General features: G+C 44.5%; 1 protein-coding gene across 3 annotated transcripts; it reads left to right on the top strand.

Moving 5' to 3' along the window:
• Positions 1–315: 315 nt before the first annotated feature.
• On the top strand, positions 316–22,775 carry LOC147890687 (protein BIIDXI-like). 3 transcript variants are annotated; one of them, XM_087389091.1, is made up of 3 exons: positions 316–504; positions 806–1,321; positions 22,144–22,775. In XM_087389091.1, exons 1-3 carry the CDS (start codon positions 417–419, stop codon positions 22,659–22,661), a joined length of 1,122 nt encoding a protein of 373 aa, XP_087245217.1. In that variant the 5' UTR covers positions 316–416; the 3' UTR covers positions 22,662–22,775. The 3 variants fall into 3 exon arrangements, with proteins under 3 accessions (XP_087245217.1, XP_087245216.1, XP_087245218.1); XM_087389090.1 differs by having other exon boundaries at positions 22,078–22,775; XM_087389092.1 differs by lacking the exon at positions 316–504 and having other exon boundaries at positions 893–996; positions 1,146–1,321; positions 22,078–22,775.
• Positions 22,776–27,384: the final 4,609 nt, after the last annotated feature.

The raw sequence follows: 27,384 nt of genomic DNA, 5'->3' as shown, positions 1-27,384 counted from the left end.
ATATAGATAGAATGAATTATATAAATATATGTATATAGAATGGGATATTGGGAAATCTTGTGACACGACGTATGTATGTATGTATGTCAGTTTGTCTTATTTCTTTTTCATGGTTAACGTTTAAAGTAAGAGACCTCCACTTTGGAGTATAACTTTAAAAATGTGTATTCTTTATTTTAAAAAAAGGTGTATGGGAGTACTACATGGGTGGGTGTGTAAAGGTGTGTGTATTCTTTATATGGTTACGCAAAGGCAAATACATGTTTTGGGTGCTCACCAGCTTTGACTTTGGAGGGATGCAGACGAAAAGGTCAACCAAACGCTATGGATTGCTGCAGCTGCCATGAAATGGAAAAGCAGCTCACCTCATCATACACACCATCCGTCATCACCCATTTCCTCTCCAATGCAGCTTCATGCTCATGGCTTCCCCTCCGCGATTCGTGCAGCTCCCGTTGATCATCATCCTTGGAAGCTTCCAGCTCCTTAGTTTCGCACTTGCAGGTACTTCACATTTCAGAAAACCCATCCTTAATTCTGCTGTGGCTGTTCTGCTTTATATTGCGGCAAACGTTTTTTGGAATGAATTACTGCATTTGGTCAGGGGATGGAATTCCCACCCACCAGCTGTGCTCCCTTAACGTTCGTTGTTAGATCAGACGAAATAGAATTTTCGCTTCTTGTGGCACGTACTGAAATAGTTTCCTGAACAGAAATTGCATTTGCGATCAAGTTATGCACTCGTTCTTTTCAGATCTCATCCTGATGAAGTCAAACTTTTGGGTGCCTTTGTCTCCGTGTGAAGACAACTCGTTTGTCTCCTTGTCCAATGCCAATTTCTCAGAGGGTCCAACACTAAACGACACCACTCAAGAACTCAGGATTTCTTCACTCCCAGGATGGCAGATAGCAGGCATTGTCCAATATATTCAAGCTGGAGGAAACATTAGTCTTCCCGATGAGGGGCGCGGCGTCCAGCTAGGAAAAGATGGACAAGTCAGTCAAGCGTTCTCTGCTGAACCCGGATCTACATATTCTTTAACATTTAGTCTCGCATCGGCAGGGCAAAATTGTTCTACACCAGACTTTTTGAACGTGTCAGTTTCTTCTCAGTCTGCGTCATTTTTTCTCGAGGAGAAATACAGCGAGAGCTGGGAGACTCACGCCTGGGGCTTTAATGCAATGCTGAATCAAGAAAACCTAACCTTCAGCAATCAACTTAGCGAAGAGCCGGTACAGCAGGATCCTAACATTACGTGCGGTCCAGTGTTGGATACAGTTTTCCTCAAGAAGCTTACTACACCGAGTGCAGACGCAAATGGTATGCTCTCCCCTCTGTATGTACGTGTCTAATGTAGCTAAGGTCATAACCGCCGTTCCTTCGTTGTCTACCTCCATGCATGTAATGCTACGCAATGTTTAGTTTCGTCCTTTTTTTGTTTTGTTTCTTTAAATATTTTTGGGCGTGGGGGAGTTTGACGACAAGGAATGCTGGACTAGAAGCCGCTACAATTAACTTGGCATTACACTCTACTGTTTCAAGGAAGGAGAGAGACAGAGAGAGAGATGGATGAAGACATTAGTGACAGATCAGATCATGTAGATAATCCACGCATTTGCTGAAAACGATGTTAAAAGACAAACGCCCACGGCCTGTAGTAAAAATTGTCGGTGGACAACACTTTCTCCCTGGAGGCTGTAGAACAAGAAGCTGCGAGAGAACTACTATTGCTTCTCGGATGCTCCAACTGCACCGAGCCCAGCCCCTATATGGGAAGGGAAATCGGTGTTGGCTAGGTTGGGTGACCAACTGACGTGTTAACAATTGGCCAATAGCTGACGGACCTGTTTCTATCAATATGGCCTTGACATGGCTGACAACAATGCTTTTGTGATTTTTGGGATATAACAAAACAAGCTTGTATTAAAGTAATACTGTGTGATGGTATATCTTTAACCTATTAACCATGGACAAAGGAAAAAAAAAAGCAAGGACATGTGGCAGCTTGGAGGAAAGGAGCCTGCCACATGTCACAAAGAAGGAGCTCTTGGATGGAGGGGAGGAGGTGGAAAGACAAGAGGCAGGCTTTGAGTGGGGAGGAGGTGGAAAAACTATAGGAACTTTGGAAGGAAGGAGGAGATAGAAGGTCAATGGAATGGAGGAGATGGACGTTCACCTTTGGGAGGAAGGAGGATATGGAAGGCCAATGGAATTAAAGGAATAAAGCCATGGTTAAGACTTAGTCAAAATTCCAAAAGCCAATCCAAGTATCCAAGGTTAATTGATTAGCAATTTAACCGATCAATGCATGTGCCACAAGGAGCTCTCTCTCCCTCTCTCGCAGCAATGCGCGGGTTGCATACTAGTCCTAGCACACATGTACCGTCAAAAAATTCTTTAACTAAACCATCATCCTCCCCAATGCGGGCCTTCCCCTCTATTAAATATCTTACCTGAGTCAAACTTGCTGGGGTTCATTCCTGTTGCTTTAGCTAGCAAATCCTTGAAGAAGATATTATGGTGACTATCAATTGCCTAACCAGCAGCTTGTAAATAATTACTGTGTTCATGTATTTGGTCGTCCCAAAAGTAATATCATTGCACCTCATGTTACAGAAAGATTTTCTAGTACTCGTGCATTCTAATATGGATTCATCCTTTCCATGAAGGTTACTCAACTGTTACTGAGGACCCCTGAGATCTTGTAGAGGCATCATTTGTGGGCTTTCAATGATCCATTCAAAGTTGAACTTTTATATAAGGTGACAATTACAGAAGTGCAAAGAATCAAGCATTAAATCTAAATGTATGGGAGATGCAAGATATTCAACAACCTATTGACTAGCACACCTCATGATGAAATATCTCATACTCGTAGCTAGTTTTCCTCTCTCTGCATGCATTCGTTAATATAATGGCCATACATAAAAACCATGACAGTCGTTCCCCCTTCCTAGAACAGGGGCATCATTAGTGGGGTTTCAACGATCCATTCAAAGTCGAACTTTTATATGAGGTGACAATTACAGGAAGTGCAAAGAATCAAGATGTACAAGTGAACGGAGAACAAGAAGCATTAAATGTAAACGTATGAGAGATGCAAGATATTAAACAACCTATTGACTAGCACACCTCATGATGAAATATCTCATACTCGTAGCTAGTTTTCCTCTCTCCACATGCATTGGTTGATATAATGGTCATACATAAAAACCCCTAGAACAGGGGAATGCTGTTCCGGAGTAATAGGCCCGGGGATTAAGAGAGGCATAGAAGCCAGGATGCAATTCTTGTTGTTCTCTTTGGGGACCATTAAGAACCAGGTCTCGAACTTGTTAAGCCATATGATCAGAATCATATCTATCAAAATTGTGCTTCATGGGAACAAAGACCTGATGGGCTTTCGATTTGTCTCCAAAGTCTAGTTTGATCAGAGATAGGCATAGGGATAGATCGCGTTCTTCTTTCAGCTCCTGAGCCTCGCATCAATTTTTCTTTCAAGGTAGCCCGATTGTAGTCTTCCTTAGCAGCCTAGTCGCACTCTTCTTTGGCTTTTTGGGCAGCCCAGTCCCATGCCTTCTCTATGCGGTTCTGATCTCTCATCTCCTGGAGAATGAGAATTATTTGATTGTTGTACTTTCATCTGCATCATGACCTGTATCACGGCTACCGAAACATATTGACACTGGGGTTCTTGTCTGGGGTCCATTGTTGTGGCTGGCAGCTCTTCATCCATGCTGGAGTTGGAAGGCGTCTTGTTGCTCATGGTTCATTTGTAGTCATCGTTCACTAGATGACCTTCCCTAACCTACACATCACAAGCTTAGGAAATAATTTTAGAAAGGGACAAGGAAGAGAGCTTGAGGGAAAAGAGGCTTGAGTGGAGGTAGGAGAGTGGAAGGTAGAAGCTTGTGGGAGGGTGAGTAGATGGAGTAGAGTGGCTGAGTGGACTCAATGGAGTAGAGAGTGGAGAAAAGAGAGCTTAGAGAGGAGGAGGTGGAGTGCAAAAGTAGTTCGAGATGTTAGGATTGAAAGATGCAGGGCGAGGGCACAAGAGCGAGGTGGAGTCCCATATGCTGCTGCCAGGCACCAGATCTTGGAATGCCAACGTTTTGAGAACGCGGCAGAGCCATCTCCCCGCGTTCCGGGGTCCGCTCTGGCCACATGGCATTTTGGGAACGTTTTGCTCTCACTTGGTGGCACAAGTGGCGGGTGGATCACTATAATGCAAAGCTAGAAATAGCCAATTGCACATTGGGAGGAGTTTCGGAAGGACATCAGGATCCGCTTCCTTCCCCTTGGTATCCGGACTATTTGGAGACCTAGTTCTTCGAATGTCCCAAGGGCCCAGCAAGTGAGTCAAGCAGTAAGCCAACTGATTCACACAGGTGGCCATCCAGTTATATGAGGAGGAACAGAACAAGACCAATGAAGTTTCTCCATGGCCTATTGGACACTCGGTGGCATGTATGCAGTTTCAGCAAGGGTGAAGGACCAAAGGCTTCTCTCAGCAAGAAATAGCGAGACTCCACATTTTTGGGGGATAGTAACTCCACAAATGGAAATAAGCCTACAAACGGGTAGCAAAGCCATAAGAAGAACTGGACAGCCAAGAAAAGCAATGGATATGGTGATTTTTGGGATGCCGAGACACGTGCCAAGTAGGACAAGGAAAGTCGTCTCTATTTTTATGTGCAAGACCACAAGAAGTAGGATTGCCCTCCTTACAAGAAGCTCTGCGAGGAGATGGCCACAAGAGTTGGCCCAGTTATGTCTTCAGCTCTAGCAAAGAATTGGCCTCCATCGTCATTGAGGAGATTAAGGATCAACAGAAGGGTGAGCATCATGTGTTTCCCACCATGTTCCATTTCTATGGCCAGATTGGTGGTCAATGGTCTAGACCCCACCATTCCAGCCATTGGTTCAAAGTCCGTTGCTTCACTTTAAAACGTTTCTCCGTGACCGAATATTCATCTCAGCCATCCTAGAGTTACACTAAGGTAGGGAGGTTTATTATGCGTCAATTCTGCTCTACGGCCTTCAATCACCAACCCACCAGCAACAGGCCCTGTTATAGGAATTTTCCCACCTCTAAGTTTATCACCAGTTTTGGGCAAAGGATCATCAAATTGAGAAAGCTTCACCACCCAGCAAGCATCCCTACCGGCTCAGCAGAAACTTGGAGGAGTTGCACAAACAGTTAAACTTGGAGCCAACTTCATTTGGCCTAGTAATTCCCCATATGCAAGTCCGAACCTTTTTGTGAAGAAGAGGAAAAAGGACAACCAGAATGTGTATGGATTATTGCATGCTGAACAAGCTTACAGTCAAGAGTTGGTTCCCTAATGCCTACAATCAATTACATCTTGAAGTGGCTCTGTAAGAAATCCTAGATTTACTATATTTAGAAATGTGCTAAGGAACAGAAAGGAGACTGAAATAGCAGAGAACAAGGAATATTTGTATTGCTTGAGTGTCTGTAATGTAGCTGTAGTGTGTCATCCATACAATTGGGCCTCTCTTATATAGAGAGTGAAGAGTCACACATGAAAAGGTGTGTACTCCAAAGTGTATGTGCATGAAGAGGTGTGTACCCCTTGTGAAGGGTGTGACCCTTGATGAGAGGGTACATTACAATAGAAGTGTCTCTTCCATAGAATGTCTCTTGTGAAGGGTTGTGCCTCATAGGAAGTGTCCTGTCGAAAGGGCATACCCTTCCACAAGTGTCCATTCATCAAACCATCCATAAGTCTAAGGTATAGAGAAAGGAATATGTCACAGATCGTGACATCCCCTCCCACTCAAAATAAGACCCTGGTGGAGATAATGAACTGATGCAGAAAATATCACGGTAAATTCTGAAAATACCGCTGTAAAATGTCAGGGTACTGCTGTAAGTCTTCATCAGATTGCCAAGTAGCGTCGGAGTCGTCCAGATCTCGCCAAAGAACAAGGAATTCTGTGATAAGTCGATGTTGAGTCTCTCCCTGTCGATGGTCTAGAATACGCTCAGGAATAAGGAGAACATAATCGTCTTCGAAATTTGGGACATAACCACCTGCAGGAGGAACTGCTTCATCGCCTGGAATGTACGTCTTTAGCCAAGAAATATGAAATGTCAGATGGATTTTACCCCATGATGGTGGTAATTCCAATTTGTAACTTAAAGGTGAATTTTTCTTGACGATCCGGAAAGGTCCATAGTATCGTGGTCGCAACTTAGGAAACACAGACTTAACCGTCTTATAGCGATGTGGGGATACAAATAATAGCACCATGTCACCAGTGTCAAATTCCAGGTGACGCCGATGTTTGTTGGCAAACCGTTGATACCGCTCTTGCGCTTTTCGCAGATGATCCCTGACTTGGAGTAGAATGTCTTGCATTTCTTGAACCAGTTGATCCGCTAGGGCCACTCAATGTTGAAGCACAAAATTCGTTGGTACAATCGGAGTGTGTCCATAAGCTGCTTGGAATGGAGTCATACTGATGGCTCTATGGAAAGAGTTATTATAAGCAAACTCAAGGAGTGGTAGATACTCTTCCCAAGCTGCTAGGCGTGACTGAATATAATGTCGAAGCATTTCTTCCAGAACTTAGTTGACTCTTTCAGTCTGGCCATCTGATTCTGGGTGATAGGCTGAACTGAACAGTAGAGTTGTACCCAAAGATTCGAACAGTGAAATCCAAAAGTGACTGGTAAACTTAGGGTCTCTGTCGGATATGATCTTGGGCAATCCATGGTGTCGGAAGATGTGTTGTATGAAGAGTTTGGCTATGTCCGGAGCCTGTGCACTGCTTTTGCAAGCAACAAAGTGTGCCATTTTGGACAATCGATCAACAATTACCATAATCTGAGTGTTACCTCTGGAGGATCGTGGTAGTGTTGTAATGAAATCCATGGAAATACTTTCCCACCTTTCAGTTGGAACTGGAAGAGGCTGAAGAAGTCCTGTTGAAAGTCATCGGCTTGCTTTCATTTGTTGACAAGATAAGCAAGATGTTACCATTTTGATGACGTCGCTTTTCATCTGAGGCCAGTAGTATGTTGCATTGAGTAACCGATAAGTCTTGTTGATGCTTGGATGGGCAGCATAAGGAACTACACGATGCTCTTTTAACAAAAGACGTCGAACATCCTTGTCATGTGGTACACAGACGCGATCTTGATGATACAGAAGGTCGTCCGTATAAGAATAGGATGACAAAATCTTCTGTTCGGAAGTCGAAGGTTGATCTTTTGAAAGAATTTGTACGGCTGTGCCGAAGTCTTTATCATTGAAATACTTCCCTTTGAATATATTCGAAACATCCATAGATAATGTAGAGATTACCATAGCTGATGCTAGAGTTAACTTGCTGAGAGCATCTGCAACTACATTGCGTAGTCCTGGAATGTACTCAATGGCCATGTGAAAGTTGGCCAGAAACTCAACCCAGCGTGCTTGTCGAGCGTTCATGACTGGCTGAGTAAAGATATACTTTAGAGAGTGATGGTCTGTCTTAACCACCGAGTCGGCTCCCATGAGATAATGTTTCCAAGAGCGATAAGCATGTACAACAGCAAGAAACTCCTTATCATAAACCGGGTATCGGGTTTGGATATCAAAATGTTTATGGCTGTCAAAAGCAATAACTCTGCCTTCTTGCATCAAGACTGCTCCTGTAGCGATGTCGGAAGCGTCAGTCATGACCTCAAATGGAAGGTTTGGGTTAGCAATAGCCATAACTGGTGTGGTAGTGAGTGCTTGCTTGAGTTGTTGGAAACTATACTTTGTTTCGGGAAGCCACTGAAAAACTGCTGTGCTTTTCAATAATTCGGACATAGGAGCTGCGATTTCGGAAAACTGATAGACCTTTGTATGGTAGAAGTTTGCCAATCCGAGAAAAGAGCGGACATCATGAACATTCTTAGAAGTAGGCCAGTTTCGGATTACCTCGACCTTCTTGGGATCCACAGAGATGCCTTGAGCTGAAATAACATGTCCCAAATATTCGAGTTGGGTCTTGAAGAACTCACTCTTCTCAATGTTGATGTAGAGAGAATTTGCGCGGAGAACTTCAAAAACTTGGTGAAGATGTTGTTTGTGCTCATGTAGGGATCTACTGAAAACGAGGATGTCATCATGGTAAACGATGACGAACTTATCGAGGAAAGGCCTGAAGATGTCGTTCATTACTGTCATGAATGTGGCCAGGGCATTGTTTAACCCAAAAGGCATGACCAAACATTCATAGTGTCCATACTTTGTTCAAAAAGCTGTCTTGTACTCATCGCCTTCTCGTATGCGAATTTGATGATAACGTGAACGAAGATCAATCTTTGAGAATTGTGTTGCGTGTAGAAGTTGATCGAAGAGGTCATCGATGCGAGGCAATCGATACTTGTTTTTTATAGTGAGCTTGTTGAGGGCTCGGTAGTCGATGCAGAGGCGCATTGACTTATTCTTTTTTTCCACAAGTAGTACAGGAGATCCGAAAGGGCTGCAACTGGGCCGAATGTGACCTTTGTGGAGTAGTTCGGTCACCTGTCTTTGGATTTCTTCATTTTGAGTGTAAGAAACCCGATAAGGAGGTTTCGACGGTGGATTACTGCCAGAAATAAGTTCGATTGGGTGATCCACTGGTCGTCGAGGTGGTAACTGCTTTGGCAATTCCTGTGGAAAAATATCCAGGCAGGGCTGGAAAAAAGGTTGGTTGAGGTATTTAAGAGGATCCTTTGTTGGTGTCTCCTCTACTGCCGTAACCAACAGAAGTGAAGTCTTTACTTGACGTTTACGAACCCACTTCTTTACTTGTAGGGCAGAGGCAACTGGGGTTGAAGGAGAGTCCCTAGAACCAGTTAGCTCAATAAGTTTTTCCTAGTGGACAAACTGGATAGTATGGCTGCGAAAACTGATTGCTGGATCATAGTCGTAGAGCCACTGTTGTCCAAGTATGACATCGTACCGAGAAAGAGGCATGATGTCGAAGTTCAACTTGTCCGTATAATGTTGGATGCGAAAAGACAAGTTTTTGATCCTGGTGTTGCACAAGAAGGTAGTTCCATTTACGAGTTCAATCTGATAGTCCATGAGACTAGGACTGGTGATCAACCGAAGTTTGTCGACCATAGAACTGGCTAGAAAGTTATGAGAGCAGCCACTGTCGATGAGGATAGTGACCGTTGTTCCACGAATCGATCCTTGAACACAAAGTACTTGAGTGGCCAGGGAAGGTTCGGGGTTGCTGGCAAGGCTCAGGTGGATGGTATTTGCCATTCGAACAGCTTTGCCTTTCTTGTCTTGTGCTGGGGTAGCATCTTCTGTTTGGAAAGTGCTAGGTTCCATATTGGAATTTTGCTTTGGTCGCTTGGGACAATCGAACCATCTATGGTCGCCTGTACAGATGGTACAAAGTCCTTTTGTGCTGGAGTTGTTCTTCTTGTCAGTGGCCGCACCTTTATGGTGGGGATGACGGTAATGACTTTGTGAAGAAGAAGAGGCGCGATCCTTGGAGGAGTGCTTCTGTTGGAATCCAGCATATGATTTATGAGACTTGTGGGGATCTTGAGACTGTCGCTGACCTTGATTACCCGAGTTTTTTCTAAACCTGGGGTTATCTTGAGCGCGAGCACCTTTGGCCATAGTAGAGTTCTATGTTCTATTAGCACTCTGCTTCCCTGTGTTTTGGAAATTAGTAATGCGCTCTGCATAAGCAATAGCGCCAACTGTGGTGGTGATGTTTGCTTTAAGGACATCAATGCGTAACGAGGGATTTAGGCCTGAGATGAAAGCATGAAGGCGATCATCCTCAGTTAAACCATCAATCTCCAGCACCAACGTGGTGAATTGAGAGATGTAGGAAGATAGGGAGCCTGTTTGCTCCAACTGTCGGAGTTTTGAACGTGCTTGGAAGTCCGCATTGGCAGGTATGAATTGCTTACGGAGCACGTGTTCAAAACGTTCCCAAGTTAACACACTTTTGCCGTCCTTTAAGCGTCTTTGCCACCATAGGAAAGCTGTATCCTTAAGGAGGGAGGTTGCCAAGGCAATCTTTTTGCCTTTCGTGAGGTCAACAGTATCAAAGTACATGCGCAATTTTGCAAGCCATTGGTCAACTGTTTGGCAATTGCGTTGACCAGTGTAGGCTTCCGGAAGTTTAATGTCAAGTCTTTTAGTTTTGGAAGCTTGGAGTAAAGGGTAGAGGGCACAGAGTTCAGTGTTTTCTACCTCTGGTGGGAATGAGTCCACATAGTCGTCTGGTTGCGTCACGTCATCCTCTGTATGTGTGGTATTGCGAGAATCTTGGAGTTGTTGGACTTTCTGGACCAAGTCGGAGATGCTGTCCTAAAGCTGGGAAATTTGAAGTTGCAGTAGTGTTTCGCCTTGTATGTTGACTTCAGGGGTCTTTTTTGGACTTGAGTCGCTGATCTCTGGAGAGGCTGCACGCGAGCGTTGCGACATATCTGAGGTCCCCGTGAGAAAAGCACGAACCTGCGCTCTAGTTTGTACCATTCCTGGAAGAAGATTCAGGCTGCTCCCTGAGGTTGCTCATGTTGGAGGGGGCAAGCGAGGCAGGATGGAACCACCCGTGGAAATCTGGTAAAGGAGGTCCTGTCTGAGGTAACACTGGTGATGCCGAAATGGGTGTTACTGCTCATGAGAGTACAGGAGTAGGTTGCAGAGTCCACGGATCTGAGAAGGGATAGGGAGCTGCTGTCGGAAGTGGAGGATATCCGGGAGAGTGCCTTCAGAGTGTAAATATTGTCTTGGGAAGGTACAACCTGTATAGGAGGATCTCTGGGAGCTGAAGGAGGTGGAGAGTACCTTGGAGATGCTGAAGCTGAGGGGTAAAAATCTCTCCAAAGATGGACAGCAAACTTGTGAGGAATATCGGGTTCTGGGTATCTTCGTGTCTCGTGGAACACAACCTGGACTGTGCTGAGGGAGTAATGTAACTGAGGTGCCTCACGTAGAAGGTATAGGATGTGGTCTAGATCACTAGGAGGGCACGTGACACAGAAGACCCACGATGCAATAGCTCCGAAATGGGCTGGTTGTGCAATCTGAACACGATATTGTGTGGTAGATGATGCCTGAGGTGTCCTTGAAGGGACGGGTGAATTACCAGGGGTTTCCATGCTTTAAGGAAGCGTCTTTCATTTGCTGTAATTTGATAATAAGCGTCAAATGACAATATGAAAGAGAATCCTTAGAAGTAGAATCCACCTGGCATTGATTTAATCTGCCAATTTGTTGCGTAGAAAAGGCCTGCAGATCGCTGTCCGGAGGTCCATACTGCTGTCCTTGCAAATCCTCGTGGATGTGTGAACCTGAATAGGTGCCGGGTAGACTTTCGAGGCAGATAGCGGCGTTGGCTGAGGCTGGATGCAGAATAGGCAGATTTCCTGCGTTGATTTCAGAGAACAAGTGCCTGTGGGGTGCGAGGAACAGAGCTCGGCCTGGTTGGACAGGACTGGAAGGCAGAGCAACAGGGCGAATTTCACAGGCTGTCTTCATCACGATAGAGGGGCTGAACCGCTGCTGATCTGGCAGGTAAGGTGGCGAAAAAGAGGGGGCAGGCTGCGTATGGCAAAACAGGCTGCAGCTACCAAGGCTGGATCGCGATAGAGGACTGGCGAAACAGGCTGCGGGCTATCAAAGGCTGATGCGTGGCAGAAATGGCAGGTAATCTGGCGCTGCTCTAGCGCTGCAGGCTGGCAGGGACTGGCAGGAAACCAGGGCAGCAAACCGGCGAGGGGGGGGGGGCTGCATATGGCGTGGAAAGAGGGCTGCGTAGGGAGGCGAGCCTGCTTGATGAAATCCGTACGGGCATCAAAATGGATTGTCCCTTTTTTTCGTTTGTGGATGCCTAGGTTGGGTGGTTGCCTTAAAGGGTGGGTTTATTTAACCCTTGGGTAGTCTAGGGTTAGTTGGTATTGCTTGAATGTCTGTAGTGTAGCTGTAGTGTGTCATCCATACAATTGGGCCTCTCTTATATAGAGAGTGAAGAGTCACACATGAAAAGGTGTGTACTCCAAAGTGTATGTGCATGAAGAGGTGTGTACCCCTTGTGAAGGGTGTGACCCTTGATGAGAGGGTACATTACAATAGAAGTGTCTCTTCCATAGTATGTCTCTTGTGAAGGGTTGTGCCTCATAGGAAGTGTCCCGTCGAAAGGGCATACCCTTCCACAAGTGTCCATTCATCAAACCATCCATAAGTCTAAGGTATAGAGAAAGGAATATGTCACAGATCGTGAGAGGCTCAATGGAGCACATATGTTCTCCAAGATAATAGGTACCATTAGATTCAGCTCCATAAATTGGATATTCACAACTCAGCTTGTTGCATAGAGAAGGCTCAATATGAGTTTGTAGTAATGCCCTTCGGTTTCATAGGTGCATCGGCTACTTTCAACAGAATAATGCCGATAGTATTCAAGTATCTCCTTGACAAAACTGTCTTTGTGTTTCTGGATGATATCTTGATCTTTTCAAGGATCTCGCTCAGGATGAGCATTAGATCTGACAAGTCTGTCAGCTCTTGAAGGACAATTATACACGAATGCCAAGCAGTCTAGTTTCTTTTTGGATGAGGTACACTCTTCAGGGTACATTATCAATTCCTTAGGTGTTTGGTTAGACCTTGCAAAGGTCAAGGACATTGAGGAGTGTGAGGTGCCCCCCAATGCACCGTATTTATGCATGTTCATCGGTATTTGCCAGGCCTCCTGAAAGCATATCAAGGACTTAGCAAAGATTGCAGTTCCTATCACTAGTTTGTTACAAAGAGTGAAGAAAAAACGAAGCCCACCTATTTCACTCCAGACGTACTTGTAGCCTTCAATTAGTACCACAGCCGCGCCTGTAGAAGGAAGCAAGACCTAGAAATCCCCTCAATTGAGTAGGGTTGCGTGGCTGCGGCCAACAATCCTCAATGCATTTCACCTTTGCAGGATCCACTCGAATGCCATCCTTGCTCACAATGTGACCAAGATACTCAACCTCTTGTGCCATAAAATTGCAATTGCTGGCTTTAGCATAAAGCTGATGCAACCTCAAAATTTCCAGCACTTGCTTGACATGTCTGATGTGCTCCTGCTTATCCTTGCTGTTAATGAGGATGTCATCAAAAAATACCAGCACATATTTGAAAAGGAGAGGCTGCAAAATCTTGTTCATGAGTGCCTAGAAGGTAGCTGGTGCATGGTCAGTCCAAAAGGCATCACCTTGAACTCATACAGTCCCCTCTCTGTGCGAAAGGCTGTTTTGTGCTCATCCCCAGCTTTCATTCTAATATGATAATAGCCGGACCTCAAGTCAATCTTAGTGAAAAACTGAGCACCGTTGAGTTCATCCAACAGGTTATCTATCCTAGGGATGGAAACCTGTTTTTGATGGTGACCTTATTCAAGTCTCTGTAGTCAATGCACATACGGTAAGAACCATCCTTCTTTTTCACCAAGAGCACAAGGGATGCAAAAGGAGAAGTGCTATGAGTGATGAAACTGTTCTGAAGTAAGTCCCTCACTTGAGTTGCCACTTCTTCCCGTTCTACCTTAGAGAGTCGGTATGGGGCCTTATTGATTGGCTTACTGCCAGGTTTTAGGACTATGGCATGATCTACATCTCTTCTCGGAGGCAACTATGATGGCAAATCAGCAAACACATCTGCAAACTCTGAGAGCAATCTGTGCATATCACAATCATCAACACGGGGAGTGCCACCCTCCTTAGTTACTCGCACATTTAATGCATATATGGTGCTGCCCCTCTTGAGCTCTCTGGCCAACTACCTTGCTGAAATGACCTGCAATTTAGGAGCTGCAATACCGTGCAATGTAACTAATCCATCCCTGTGGACAAAGCTGAGTGTTAAGGCACTGAAATCCATGCTGATTTTGCCCAGAGATTGCAACCACAATCACAGCCCGGAACAACATCTATTGGGCCCATGTCAAGTGCCAAGAGGTCACCTGCAAATGTATAGTCATCAGAGAACTTAATCCTTGCATCTTGGCAACAAGATCTACTGATCATATGCTGTCCATTGGCCACTTCTACTCTCAGCCCATGGTCTATCTTAGTAGCAATCAGTCCCACTCTCTGTAAGGTCTTGCAGTTAACAAAACTGTGGGTGCTACCGCTGTCCACCAACACATGCACAATCCTGCCATAAATCATCCCTGTTAATCTAATAGTATCAGCACTTTTGGCCCCCATCAGGGCATGCATGGAACTAGTATAAAGTGTTGGCTGGGCGTCCCAATAAACCTCCTTCTCGTCCACAAGAGCATTACCACCTGCATCTTCACGTGCATAAAAAGGTATGGCATTGTGATGCTCCACAGAAAAGAGTGTGGGCCTACGGCCTCTCATGTCACCAGTGGGCAAAATTTCATACGAATGCAAAGCATGAGTGTCATGCACAGTAGCACACCACCAGGATCAAAAGGAAAGTCAGTGCCCTTCGTGGCTCCAGTGTCAGGAGCCTCATCTGCATATGTGTATTTGCCATCTCATCCTAAGACGTATCCAAAGAACCTGGGGCATCAAACAATTCCTCGTCATCTGAGAGGTCAATGATCATGCTGAGCTTGGCAGTACCATTGTTGCGCATCTTGCACACATTCATGTGCTCAGGAGTCCATTTCTCGCCACATTTAAAACATAAGTTGGCCTTCTTTCTGCTGTCCATTATTGCCCGTGTATGCTGTTTTATCACAGCCTGCTCATTTCCAACAGTAGGCTTTCCTCCAGGCTTGGCATCAGGATACCTGTAAGGCCTGGCATACAGCATCTTGCTACCCAAGACAGTAGGAAAGCGAGGAAATGGTGCTGCTGCAGATTTCTTGTCAGTCCACTCAGCAAACTTAGGCTTCGACTCAGCGTCATACGCCGTAGCATGCAAGCTGCCCATGGCATTTATGTGCTTGCCAGCTTATTTAGGCTTGAATACTTCTGCAAGCTGAGCTGCCCTCTCAATTGTTTGAGGGTTGTGTGCCTTCACATCTACATCAATAGAAGAATTTAACCCATGGATGAAACGCAACAGCTTTCCCTTTTCAGATACGTCCTGCACAAACAGGGAAAGCCTCCAAAAGCGCTGCAAGTACTCTTGGACCGTACCGGTCTATGACAAGGCATAAAATTCAGCCAATTATTGATCCAATACAAGTGGAGATAGTAGTGACCATCAATTCTTTGAAACCCCTCCAAGTGGTTGGTCTTTGAGGTGAATCCCTCATGTATCGCCACCATGTGTGGGCATAGTCCTGCATGTGCATACCTGCAAAAATGATGCGCTCCTCCTCAGACTTGGGGTAGAAGCGGAAATAGTCTTCCAGCTTCGTGAGCCACTCCTCCAACTCATTGGGAGTGCGAGTGTCCCCTTTAAACTTATGCACTGTGAGTTTGTCCTTGATATCCTTGGCTGCATAATCCTTGTGTGTGTAACCTCCAGAAGTGCGGGCATCATCACGCTTGAGGTTCACATAATCGGAGAAGGGCATCTCAAGTTTGATGGCCTCGGGTAGGGCCCTGTATGAATGCAAAGAATTTGCCAACATGTCATCAAAAGTGGCTTGCTGCCCACCACCAACCCCCCGTTGCGTAGAAGCCGCTGCCATCCGATGCACTGGCTGTGTCTACCTATATGTGCTCGCTGGCGGAGCGATAGGTGCATGAATCCCGGGCTAGCCCATAGTTGTCAGCCGAAACAGAAATGAAAGAAACGAAAACGGAAACGCAAGAAACGGAGTTTCCGGACCTCGTCGAAACGAAAATGGAAGAAAAGGCAATATGATACAATTTATGTATAAAATGTTATTTTTTATACATAATATAATTATCAATAGAGTGCAAATCATACATAATACAATTATCTATACTTGAAGCATCATGCATACTTCTATGATTCTAAATTCCTATGATGATTGATCTATCTCGTATCATCTATTATACATGAATGATGCTTCAACAATCAACATGTGTCATGAACTAAGTTCTAAGTTCCAAGTTCTAACAAGTTTGAAGTTATCACAATCCGAAGTTTGAGAGGGAGGATGGAGAGGTGAGAAAGGATGGAGAGGTAGGAGGATGGGGAGGTAAAAGAGGATGGAGAGGTAGAAGGAGTCGGAGGCGGAGGATGAGAGGTAGAGGGAGGATGGAGAGGTAGTGGAGGGATGGAGAGCAGGCTAAGGATGGAGAGCAACTGCCAGCCTACAGGATGGAGAGGATGGAGAGCATGCTGCAGCCTGTAGGGTGGAGAGCAACCTGCTGAATGAAGGGATGGAGAGAAGAGGATGCTGCAGGTGCCAGGGCCTAGGAATCAAAGATGGAGAGGCTGGAGAGCAGCAGCACAGGAGGCGCCAGAAACGACGATAGAAGGCGACAAATCGGAGAAAAACGTTTTAATCAAAAGAGGGCAAAAAACAATTTAATCAAAAGAGAGCCAACCATCCCTAACAAAACAGCAGCAACAACAAAACAACCCCCCCTCCCCTACGCAAAACCACCCAACAAAACAAAACCCAAAAAAAAAACAAGTATTACGAGGCGGCGGAAACGACGATAGAAGATGACGAATCGGCGAAAAACGTTTTAATCAAAAGAGGGCAAAAAACAATTTAATCAAAAGAGAGCCAACCACCCCTAATAAAACAGCAACAACAACAAAACAACCCCCCCTCCCCTACGCAAAACCACCCAACAAAACAAAATCCACAAAAAAAAACAAGTATTACGAAACGGCGTTTCTTCAAGAAACGTCGTTTCTGTTTCCGTTTCTTGCAACTATGGGGCTGCCATATAAACCCAAGCCAACTCCAGGCATACTCGTTGGTGCGGTGAAAGGAGCACTAGCAAGATGCACACCACAGGCATACTCGCTGGTGCGGTAAAAGGAGCACTAGCCGGATGCATACCAACGGGTCGGCCCAAAAGAGACGGTTCAGCCTGCATAGATGTAGAAAGCTGAAAGCCAAAAGATGGCCTGACATCTTGCAAGAAGGTGCTCTGTGACACAGAAAATGCATCATCTATGTCCAAATAATCCCCAAGCTGGGGTACATGCAATGGTCCATAAGACTGATGCTCATAGGCACGACGGGCATCTGCCATAAAACCCTTGCGTGGAGCAAACAAAACATCCTATCTGAATGGTCCCCGTGCTGGGGTGCGAGCTGCTTACCCTTATCCTGCATAACAATGGCAAAAGTGATCTGCTGACCAATCTGTTGTCACATCTGGATAAGAGCCGTATCCTCCATAGCCATGGCTGTGGTAAGTTGCTGGCTGAACTCCTGTCCTATCTGGCGGAAAGCACCCTGGAGCATAGAGGAAAGGGCATCTAGAAACTGCGTTTGCGCTGCCTGCACTTCCTGAGATGCAGGAGAGAGAGACTGAGTGGAAGGAACCTCTGCATCACTAGTGGAATGAACCACTGTGGCAGGCACTTGCTCATACTAAGCAGCCTCATCAGTGTCATGCAATATATCACGAGGGACAGCCATGGCTGTGGTACGCTGCTGGCTGAACTCCTGTCCTATCTGGCAGAAAGCACCCTGGAGCATAGAGGAAAGGGCATCCAGAAATTGCGTTTGCACTGCCTGCACTTCCTGAGATGCAGGAGAGAGAGGCTAAGTGGAAGGAACCTCTGCACCACTAGTGGAATGAACCACTGTGGCAGGCACTTGCTCATACTAAGCAGCCCCATCAGTGTCATGCCATATATCACGAGGGACACGCTTCAGTGCCATGGTGACTAGCCCTGGAGAGAGGAGCTCGAATGTAGGCAAGGAAAAAAACCCTACTGCAATGAGCCCTTGAGATAGTGTGGAAAACACGAAAATGTTGATGGAGAGGCTCAGAAGAAAGGTCATCGAAGAAGCTTCGAAACGGAGCCAAAATGGCTTCAAACAGGCTCTGAAAGGCCCCTAAAAAGAGTTTGAAAGTGAACTTTTTTTTTGGGGTGTTTTGTGGGGGAGGAGGGTCCTTATGTCACTTAGGACTGTTAGAACAGCACTAACATAAGACCTCTATGACAGTTAGTACACTGACTTAGTCTAACCTAACCATACCTTTAACCCTAGTTAGCGTTAACCTAACCTAGGTCCAACTAACTAAACCTAAACCTAACCCACTAACTAAACTAACCCTGGTTAAAATCTAACCTAAGAATTAGAACTTTGTTGGCTAAGGTTTGTAGGATGTGACAGGCGAGGCAGAGGCGACGCGGCGTGGATAGGCGGCGATCAAGGCAAGAGGGCGATGGGCTGGCGGACGTGGCGTGGCATGGATGAGCAGCAGCGACGGGATGGGAGCAAACAACCTCACGGGAGCAACAGCAGCAACAACGAACAGGGGAGCGCACGGACGGCAGCAACAACGGGAGCACACGGACGGCAACAGACGGAAGGGTGGACAGTAGACAAGTCTTCAGCAGACGGAAGGCAAACGGCCTCACGTGGCTCAGCGGATGGAAGACCCTGACAGGCTCAACGGACGGAAGACCGGCAGCAGAAAACCTTCGTCGATTTGGGAGAGCCTGCTAGAAGCTGCATCACGTCCAAGCGTTCCATATGCATGTTAAACAGAAAGGGTGACGTCTAGCTGCTTCAACGGTTGTACGATGGCGTCTAGCTTCTTCAACGGCTGTACGATGGTGTTCCTTTGGTCTTGCTACAATGTAGCTATTCAGTGCTGTTGTCGTCATAGTACTGCTAGCAACTCCAGAGATTCATCTTGGAATGAGAAGAAAGGCTTAGAGTCCTAATAAGGTGCTCTGATACCAATGTACAAAAGAGGGTAGGGACAGATTTGGAAAAGGGGGATAGACTAGCAGAAGGAGAGAGAGATAGGGGAGGAAGGGAGAAGGGGTAGGAGAGAGAGAATGAGGTAGGAAAGAGAGGGAGAGATTGAGAGGGAGTAGGGAAGAGAGAGAGAATGAGGTAGGAAAGAGAGGGAGAGATTGAGAGGGAGTAGGGAAGAGAGAGAGAGCATGAGTGAGCATAGGTAGGAAGGAGGAAGGGAGAGTAGATAAGATTAGATGTCACATCAAAAAGTACATAGTAGGGGGTGGATGGAGACTTATATAGTCCTCCACATTTTCTACCTAAAGGGCCTCTAACTTGACCTCTTTTTCCCCTTCATTACACGCACCCCTGGCTTTGGCTTGGTGGAATCAGCTGTTTGATGTCAGGACCGACATCATTGACTGTGTCATCGAAATAGTACTTGCAGTTCTTCATACCCTCAAAACTTGGAACCATTTATTGGGAGTTTACAAAACGGACCGATCACCAGGCCTTGAGATGGCTATGGACGATGCCTGTTGTCAATGCTCAGACGGTCAAGTTTGGTGGAGTCGGACTTTCCAGTAGTTTGTGGGTATGATTCAGTATGTCCCTGGTGCAGAGAATGTGGTTGCCAATGCTCTCAGCATGAAGGGCATGGTTTCAACCATTTTCCTTGTGCAAGAGTCCATGCTCCCGGATATGAAAGCAGTACCATGATGCTCTAGAGTGATAGTTGGCTGTTCTACAAAAGAGCGTGGAATCGTGTGCAGCACGTTGCAAGGGTGAATGAAACTGAGGGAGAGATGTTCAGTCGAAAGAATGTTTTGCTGGCCATATCTTGGCAGTGATCAGGTGTGCTAGAAAGTAAAAATCCCTCACGGGGATGTGTTTCCAGACCACTCCTTCGAACACATCAGTATGAACTTTGTCACGGACCTACCACTCACCACTGGTTTAGAAATACCAGTAAATTTGTCGTGTTGATCCCATGCAAGAGCATGATCGACCCACAAGACATGGCCCAATTGATGCTATCCCATGTGTGGCATTCCCAAAGCCCTTGTGTTAGACCAAGATTCCAAGTTTACCAGCCAGTTATGGAGAGCCTTGTTTGACAACGTTGGTACTGAAATTTTCCAGCAACTTTTACACTCAGCCCAATTGCCAAACTAAGATTTATCAATCGGCCTTCGATGTTCTAAAGTTTATGTTGCAGACACAGAGTCCCAATGGGAGCGGTTTCTTATGTTGCTTTGGATGATCCTCAACCACACTCCTCCTAGTAGTGTGGGTAGGACTCCCTGCAGAGCAGCCTTCAGGGAGAAGTTCAAGTCCCCTCTCACCAGGACTTGGGAGAGTGTATGAAGCAGATCTCATCATCGAAGATTACCCATGGATGCTATTAGACCCAAAGCCAACAAGTACCATCGAGGTGTTGGATACAAGGAAGATCAGTAGGTCTATCTCTAGATTATGGAGAAAAGGCTCTAACAGATTTGGATGAAATGCCCAAAGCTTTCACATCACAGCTTTGGACCCTTTCCAATTACAGGTCATCAATGATGTGTTTGTGAAGCTGCAGTACCCAAGACAAGGACCATGCATCTAGTTTTTCATGCATCTTGGCTCAAAGCCTTGTGTGGTTCTGGCGTTCACAGCTGTAGCAGATGTGGAGCAGCCTGAGATTGTGGACGAGGTAGAGGTGGTTCAGGCTGGGCACATTTTCTTCATCATTTCAAAAGATACAGGCACCCAAAAGCGCTTATTCGTGGTCAAATTCAAGCATCAGGGCTCCCACAAAGCAACGTGGGTTGATGATCGTTTTTCCGCACCACCTTGGAGGCATTCTATCTTCCTTAGTTTTGGCTTCAATAGAATGGGATGTCATGGGCATCTACAGCTCAGGCTGTCCTATGGCAGCTACACAGCCTACAAGAGGCCATGCAGACAGCACAGGCTGCCACATGGCCCGTGCAGTAGCATTCAGCTGTGCAGGGCATTTGTACAGCAGCCAGGGCCCAACCAGGGGTCCATGCTGGCTGCTGGAAGCCAACCAGGGGCTGCCACGTGGCCTCTATTGCAGTCGACAGTGCACAGCAGCCACCCGACTGCCACGTGGTAGGTTGGGGCTGTATCTGGCAGGTCAGGGGTCCACAGAACCAGTCAGGGGCTCTACAGACCCAGACAGCCAGCAGTCCGGTCGGCTCTAGCAAAAAGGGGTGTCCAACCTGTATAAAGGACCATTTTCCCTCAGTTATGCATCAGCAGCAGCAACAACAGCCTTCCTCCCCTCCTACAGCCCTCCAACAGATTGAGGAGGACCCATCAGCCCTTGAGCAGCAAGGAGAAGAGCCTCTCTCCATCTCCATCCTTACAGGAAGAGACAGCCCGTCATACTGTTATACTCTTTACGGAGGGAGGGAGAGTTGCAACTGTCCCACATCCCCTCACACTCACTCATAGTTGAAAGCATATGAGTTTTAGTGTCTTTGAATTCATTATACGCTTGGTGTAGAAAATGTTACTGCTCTTTTGAATAGACTGTGCCACTGCAGATGTGATGCTGCAGCTATTGCACTGTGTGTGCGTGCGTGCGTGCGCGCCCTCGCTCGCTCGCTTGCTTTACAAGTGTGCAATGTGACGGGGGTGATAAGGATACAGGGGGGTGTGAGAAAATAACAGTAGGGGCAAGTTGAACAGAAGGTGGGGGGTTGCAATGGAATGGGGGAGGGAAGAACGGTAATGGGAGGAGTGAGGAAACCATAGGGGAGTTGAGAAAACGGGGGGGAGTAATTCTAGCCTCTCTCTCTATATTTTTAGGAATTCCTCTCTCTTTGCAAAGCATGTGGTAAGGAATTCTCTTTGCGTCTTTCACTCCATGCTCCTATCATAAACCGCTCCTTTGCCATCTAGAAAATTCCAGGCATACCTCGTTTTGTCACTCTGCCTCTCTCAACAGGCATCTCTCCCTCTCTCGACCCAACCCTAACTTCCTTACCAGTCTCGCCTCCCTGTGGCCTCATTTCTTATTCAAGTTATCTCTCCAAGGGCTTCATTTTCTTTTTGTTTTGCCTCTCCAATACTCCATTTCTTGTTTGTTTACGTAACATCTAACATAGGCAAAAAAAATACTTTTCCAAAAGTTCGCTCAATCCACCTGCGCATTACAAACATGAGAAAACTTTTTGTTTAACAGTAGAATTTAACAAACGAAAGCCAGAATGCGATTTCTTCATTCGACAGTAACATTGGAACGAGATTCGTTGTTGGGGTGATGATGTAAGTGCCTGCTGCAGGAAACTTGCTGATAAATGGAGGATTTGAGGAGGGACCGTATTCACTTCCCGAATCTTCCTTTGGAGTGCTATTGGAAGACATCACAGACTCGAGAACGTCTCCACTTCCAGGATGGACGGTGGGGGGGACGGTGAAATACATCGATTCGGCGCATTACTCCGTTCCGCAGGGCAGTGCAGCGATCGAGCTCGTGGGAGGGCCGGGGGCGGGCGTGCAGCAGTCTGTGAGCTCATCGAACGGCGCAGAGTACGTATTGAAGTTGGAAATGGGCAATGGCGAGGGTCTGTGCGTAGGAAACATGAGTGTGGAGGTGAGAGCGGGCGAGAGCACATCGAATTTCACCTTCAATTCGATGGGAGAGGGAAGCTACGAGAATTACAGCATGCAATTCAGAGCGGTAACGGAAACAAGCATCGTCTCAATTACGAATCTGCTGAGAAACGAGAACGAGAATTTTGTATTCTGCGGGCCGGTGATTGACAACGTGATTGTTACACTGACTTCCGGAAGCTTATCGGAGATGATGCTCTTCTCCTCCATTCTCTTGCCAACCCTGTTGCTGCTCTTTATTACTGCCTTTTGAGGGTACACTATCCCCATTGCAATTGATTTCTACTCTCAATTCACCTAATAATCTCCACTATTTTCTTTCTAATGACGCCCATGCCCTCTCTTTTTCGGTCAAGCTCACCTACTACTTAGCTACTAATGACATTTTATGTGAACCACCCTTACTTTCATGAAATGAGAGTAGGGTCAAGCTCATCCACTTAAGAAAGTGGTGAGAGTTGATTGTTTTTTAGCACTCTTACTTTCATTAAAAGCAAGTGAGAAAGAGGTTAGCAATGATGCCATCTTTTTTTCGCAGGTAAAAGTAGAACTCAACGAGGACAGAAAAGAAAAAAGCTGCCCTCTAAGAGCCCATTCCTGCTCACTTTGCCATACAATGCCCTGTTCTCACTTACTGCTAATGAATCTGCCACGCCCAAACTTAGCATTTTTTTGCCCCGTTGGACGGGTTTTTTCACTCTTTAGTCGGGCATTACGGGGTTGGCTAACAAATAATTTTATTTTTTTCAAATGGTGGCTTCAATGTTGGGCTTAGATTGGGTAACGAACGGCTGAGATTGTGAACGAAAGTCCCACTCAACACTGAGAATCTGACATGGTCAAGCTCGTAGCTCCTTGCTTGAGATGTTCCCACGCAACTCCATCGCTTACTCCAAATGTAGCATTCTTGCTCAGTTAGAGCTGAGCGGGAACACGCTCTAAACGAGGATAAACATCTTACATCCAAACTTATCCAAAGGCCTTAAAGGCCTCATTCTTTTTTCCAAAATACCTAATGAAACCTTGAGCCTCATCAAACGTGTTGGTCTACTCTGAAACACGATATTATTCCTAGTTCTCCATAAGTTTGCAATGACTATTCCTCTCGCCAGTTGCCAGACCTTGTAAAGAGCATCATTCAAGTTGCTTCTGTCTCCCAGTAGAGCAATCCTCCAACTCATTTTGATCTGAATGTAAATTGAACTAAGGCTGACTTTGACTTCTTTCCACACTTCTTTGGTAGGGGATTTTGCAGAATGGTGAAGATGCTTTTCACCAACAATAATGCCATGTTAAGAGTTGATTGTTTTTAAGCATTCACATGGCATCTCAACTACTCTTACCTTCATTAAAAGCAAGCAAGGCCACTATGGTTTTGCCATGAGATACTTTCTTAGATCATGCAATCATCCCTTCGCCTATAGGTTTCTTGTTGTTGTTTTATTCAAGTTCCATAATTCATGAAGAGTGGAAGCAAGAGGCATACACAATGAGAGAGAATCGTGTTTTTGAACACTTTCAATGAGTATAGTACATGAACACCCAAAATTGAAACCCTATAATTGAGTTCAATGTCATGTTTGAATTGAGAGTTATGTTTTCCATGTTCACCTACAATCACTTAAGAGGGTTTGACAAGAGTTCAACCGTATGCTTACCCGCAAAGGCCTCATTACATGGTTGCCTACCTATATACCTATGCACTAGTAGGACAAACCTTTTTATGCAATTTGAATATCTAAATCCTAATTTTGGAATCCACGAGTAATGTCAACCTTATGTTCTCTTGATTTTATTCACAAGTAGGGTTAACTACCCATACCTTATGTTCTCTTGATTTTGTTCACAAGTAGGGTTAGCTACCCATACCTCCCTAGTTACAAGTCAATCCCAATTGAATTTGATGCATCATTGCTACATACGATGCATTTTGGGCATGCGACCTCTATGCTTGCACATTTTCTACCATAGTTTATATATGATTCTATATCATTTGGCAATCTTGTAAGCCTTGTATTCATAGTAATGAAACCAGCTAGATTAATGCATATGGGATTTACTTGGGCTCCATTTTGGGCTCTACAACAAAGCGGCTAGTATGATTATGAGTAGTTGCATGTACCAAAGCATAGATCTTGTGGCATGCAATTACACTGGAAGGTGTCAATCAATGCGAGGGTGATACTATTTCATTTGGAGGAGAAACATGTTTGGCCCTTCATAAACCTTCTTCCTCACACAATGGAGGATAGCAGAGCATGTACTTCCAAGGCCTTCAAGTAAGCATCTCATCTAGTGGGAGCAACAAGCGAGCTTGGAGCCTCTTCAACCCTAGAGATCTATCTAATGTGGCATTTGTTGGGGCTCTTCATCATTATATGTTCATAAGGTATGGGTGTGCTAAATTTTGTTTAGAATGATTGGATTTGTGCTCTTTTATTATGTTTATCAATCAACATTTCTTTCACTTCATCACATGTGCACTTGAGAGAGAAGATATAAGATGTTAGCTATCAACATGGTGCTAGTAGTAGGCATATCTCATGTTGTAATGAAGATGAAGACACACCAAACATATGTATGCATGAATAGTTGTGGAGGGAAGCAACTAATCAAAGCTGGAAAATCAATTATTATAACTCTCAAAGTAGTTAGACTAGATTGCATATTCGAGATATTGAGGCTTTTTCATGAGTATCAATATCCATCATTTTACGTAAGGCATGAATGTGCTAAAATCTAGTTTTGAATGGATTTGTGCTCTTTTATTATGTCTATCATTCAACATTGTTCTTTCACTTCATTATGGTGACTTGGAAGAGGATATAAAGTGATGGTTATCGGCATAGTGCTAGCATGCATCCACACCCACACTTCACACAAGCACATGCACACATATGGACCCACACTCATGTAAAATGCACTCACCTAGATATAAATGTACACATAGGCATATCTACATGTTGTAATGAAGATTAAGATGGACCAAAGCACATGTGCATGCATCAATACTTGTGGAGGAAAACAACTGATAGAAGGTGGCAACACAAAAGTTGTACCTCTCAAATTAGCATTAGACTAGATTGCATATTTGGGAGATATTGAGGCTCTTTGCATCACGCATATCAATATCCACCATCATGGGAATCTAAAACTCTTTCAAATCAAACATTGTCACTTTTGTTCTTTGAAAGTAAAATCCTCCACCTAATTGTGTTCCCTTCATTGTTTTGTGTACACACCAATGCATATACTTTGCTTTGATTAAGGTTCTTGCAAGCATGGATGTTTTTATCGAAGCTATACCTATATAGTAATATAAAATCTTGACGAGATTTTTTTGGGTTAATTTTTTTAGTTTCACAATATTTATAGACTATAGTATAATTTTATATATTTTCTTCATATTTTTAAAGCAAAAGATGTAAGTCTTTGTGAAACTTTAATTTTTTTTGCATTAAAGTTTCAAATCCTGGTGAATGTTTCAAACATTTATTTTTATTATGGCATAAAAACTTTCGATACCAATATAAAAATTTTGTTTCTTAACGAAACTAATGTGAAAAAATCATCCATGCTTGCAAGGCTTTCAAGAAATATCATGCGTAAGAGATGGAATGGCTTGAGGCTAAGGAGCTCCATAGCTTCTTTGACTACGAAGTCTATCCATTTCCTAGTCCTTAGCCAATTTTATAGTAGATTTTGAATAAACATTTGTTGGTCCTTGCAACCATACATGGAAACTCATTTTCTCTACGTATACTTTCAAGAACCATTCAGCCTGAACTTCTTGCATTGGCATTTCATATCTCTTGTTGATCAACAATTACACTATTGAATTATACTACTTGAGGGACTCATCCATTCCCATTCACACATTTCTTCCCTTGATCATAATAACCAAGAGGATGAAACTCTTTTAGACCAAGAACCTCATATAAACTCTCATCCACATTCTCAAAGGAGAAAGCATAATTTTCTTGACATGAAAACTTTCATCGTTCTCATTGTTATATTTAAACAACATTTGGCAATCCTTTTTATGAAAAGGCTCATGTAGAATGCTAGGGTCCTCAAGATAACCACATTGACTAGGCGAGAAAATTACACAACGTTGAGGTCTTAAAAAGTGGAAAGTATATCCATGGTGTGTTAAACCAAACCTAGGTCACCATTGTCATTGTCATGGTGTGACCAACACACACAACACTTGGGCTCAAGTTGTCACATCGCCAGTCATGTTCCATGCCATATAATGGGCATGATAAATTCCATTACTGGCATTTGTAGCATCAATACACACACACAAGTCGTGCATGACACTAGATCCATCAAACACCTTTCCATTAAGAAGAGTTCAGAGTTATATGATATGCTATATACTCTAAGAAGACACTAAAGGAATTAAACTCTTTCTTTTGTGCACATGCCAGTCTGAGATAATCATTACTAGATAATAACCTATTCACATTACACTTTAAAATGACAACCCCATTAGCAAAACTAACATAATCCATGAAATCTAATGAGACACATGCAATCTAATCTGATAGCCTTATAGAGGGAAACAAAGGTACATATTTCCTTTTTGGTCTCACCACTATCGACATTTTCTATAGGAGATATTAATTTTTAAATTTTGTGGCATGATCCTTGCGTGTAACAGCCAATGAATTAAGAAACCGTCATCCCTGAAAACTTTTCCATTTGTGAGTAGAAAGAAAAAAGTACAAAATTTTGATGACTTCTCTCAATCTTATATATATATATATATATATATATATATATATATATATATATAATTGTGCAAATCTTATTAGTGAATGTACAAGGGAATGAGTGTAGCTTATGTACATAATTTGTAATCTAGTAAGGAGAATTGGAATCCCCATAATAATAAATGCCCATGGAAGCATCTAATGTTATCTCTGAAAACTCACATCACTCCTAATCGTTACCTTACTCATTCGTGTACA

Source organism: Dipteris shenzhenensis, chromosome 18, assembly GCF_047967505.1.
Source record: "Dipteris shenzhenensis isolate YYH24624 ecotype China chromosome 18, Dip_SZ_1.0, whole genome shotgun sequence".
In the NCBI taxonomy this organism is placed as follows: Eukaryota; Viridiplantae; Streptophyta; class Polypodiopsida; order Gleicheniales; family Dipteridaceae; genus Dipteris; species Dipteris shenzhenensis.
Note: the sequence above shows the minus strand (reverse complement) of the source record. Positions and strands in the feature narration are given on the sequence as shown.

Coding starts and splice junctions, on each gene's coding strand:
- LOC147890687 (XM_087389090.1), top strand. CDS start 417: ATGCTCATGGCTTCCCCTCCGCGATTCGTGCAGCTCCCGTTGATCATC. Junction 505..805: donor CCTTAGTTTCGCACTTGCAG/GTACTTCACATT, acceptor CTCCGTGTGAAG/ACAACTCGTTTGTCTCCTTG. Junction 1,322..22,077: donor ACCGAGTGCAGACGCAAATG/GTATGCTCTCCC, acceptor TGCCTGCTGCAG/GAAACTTGCTGATAAATGGA.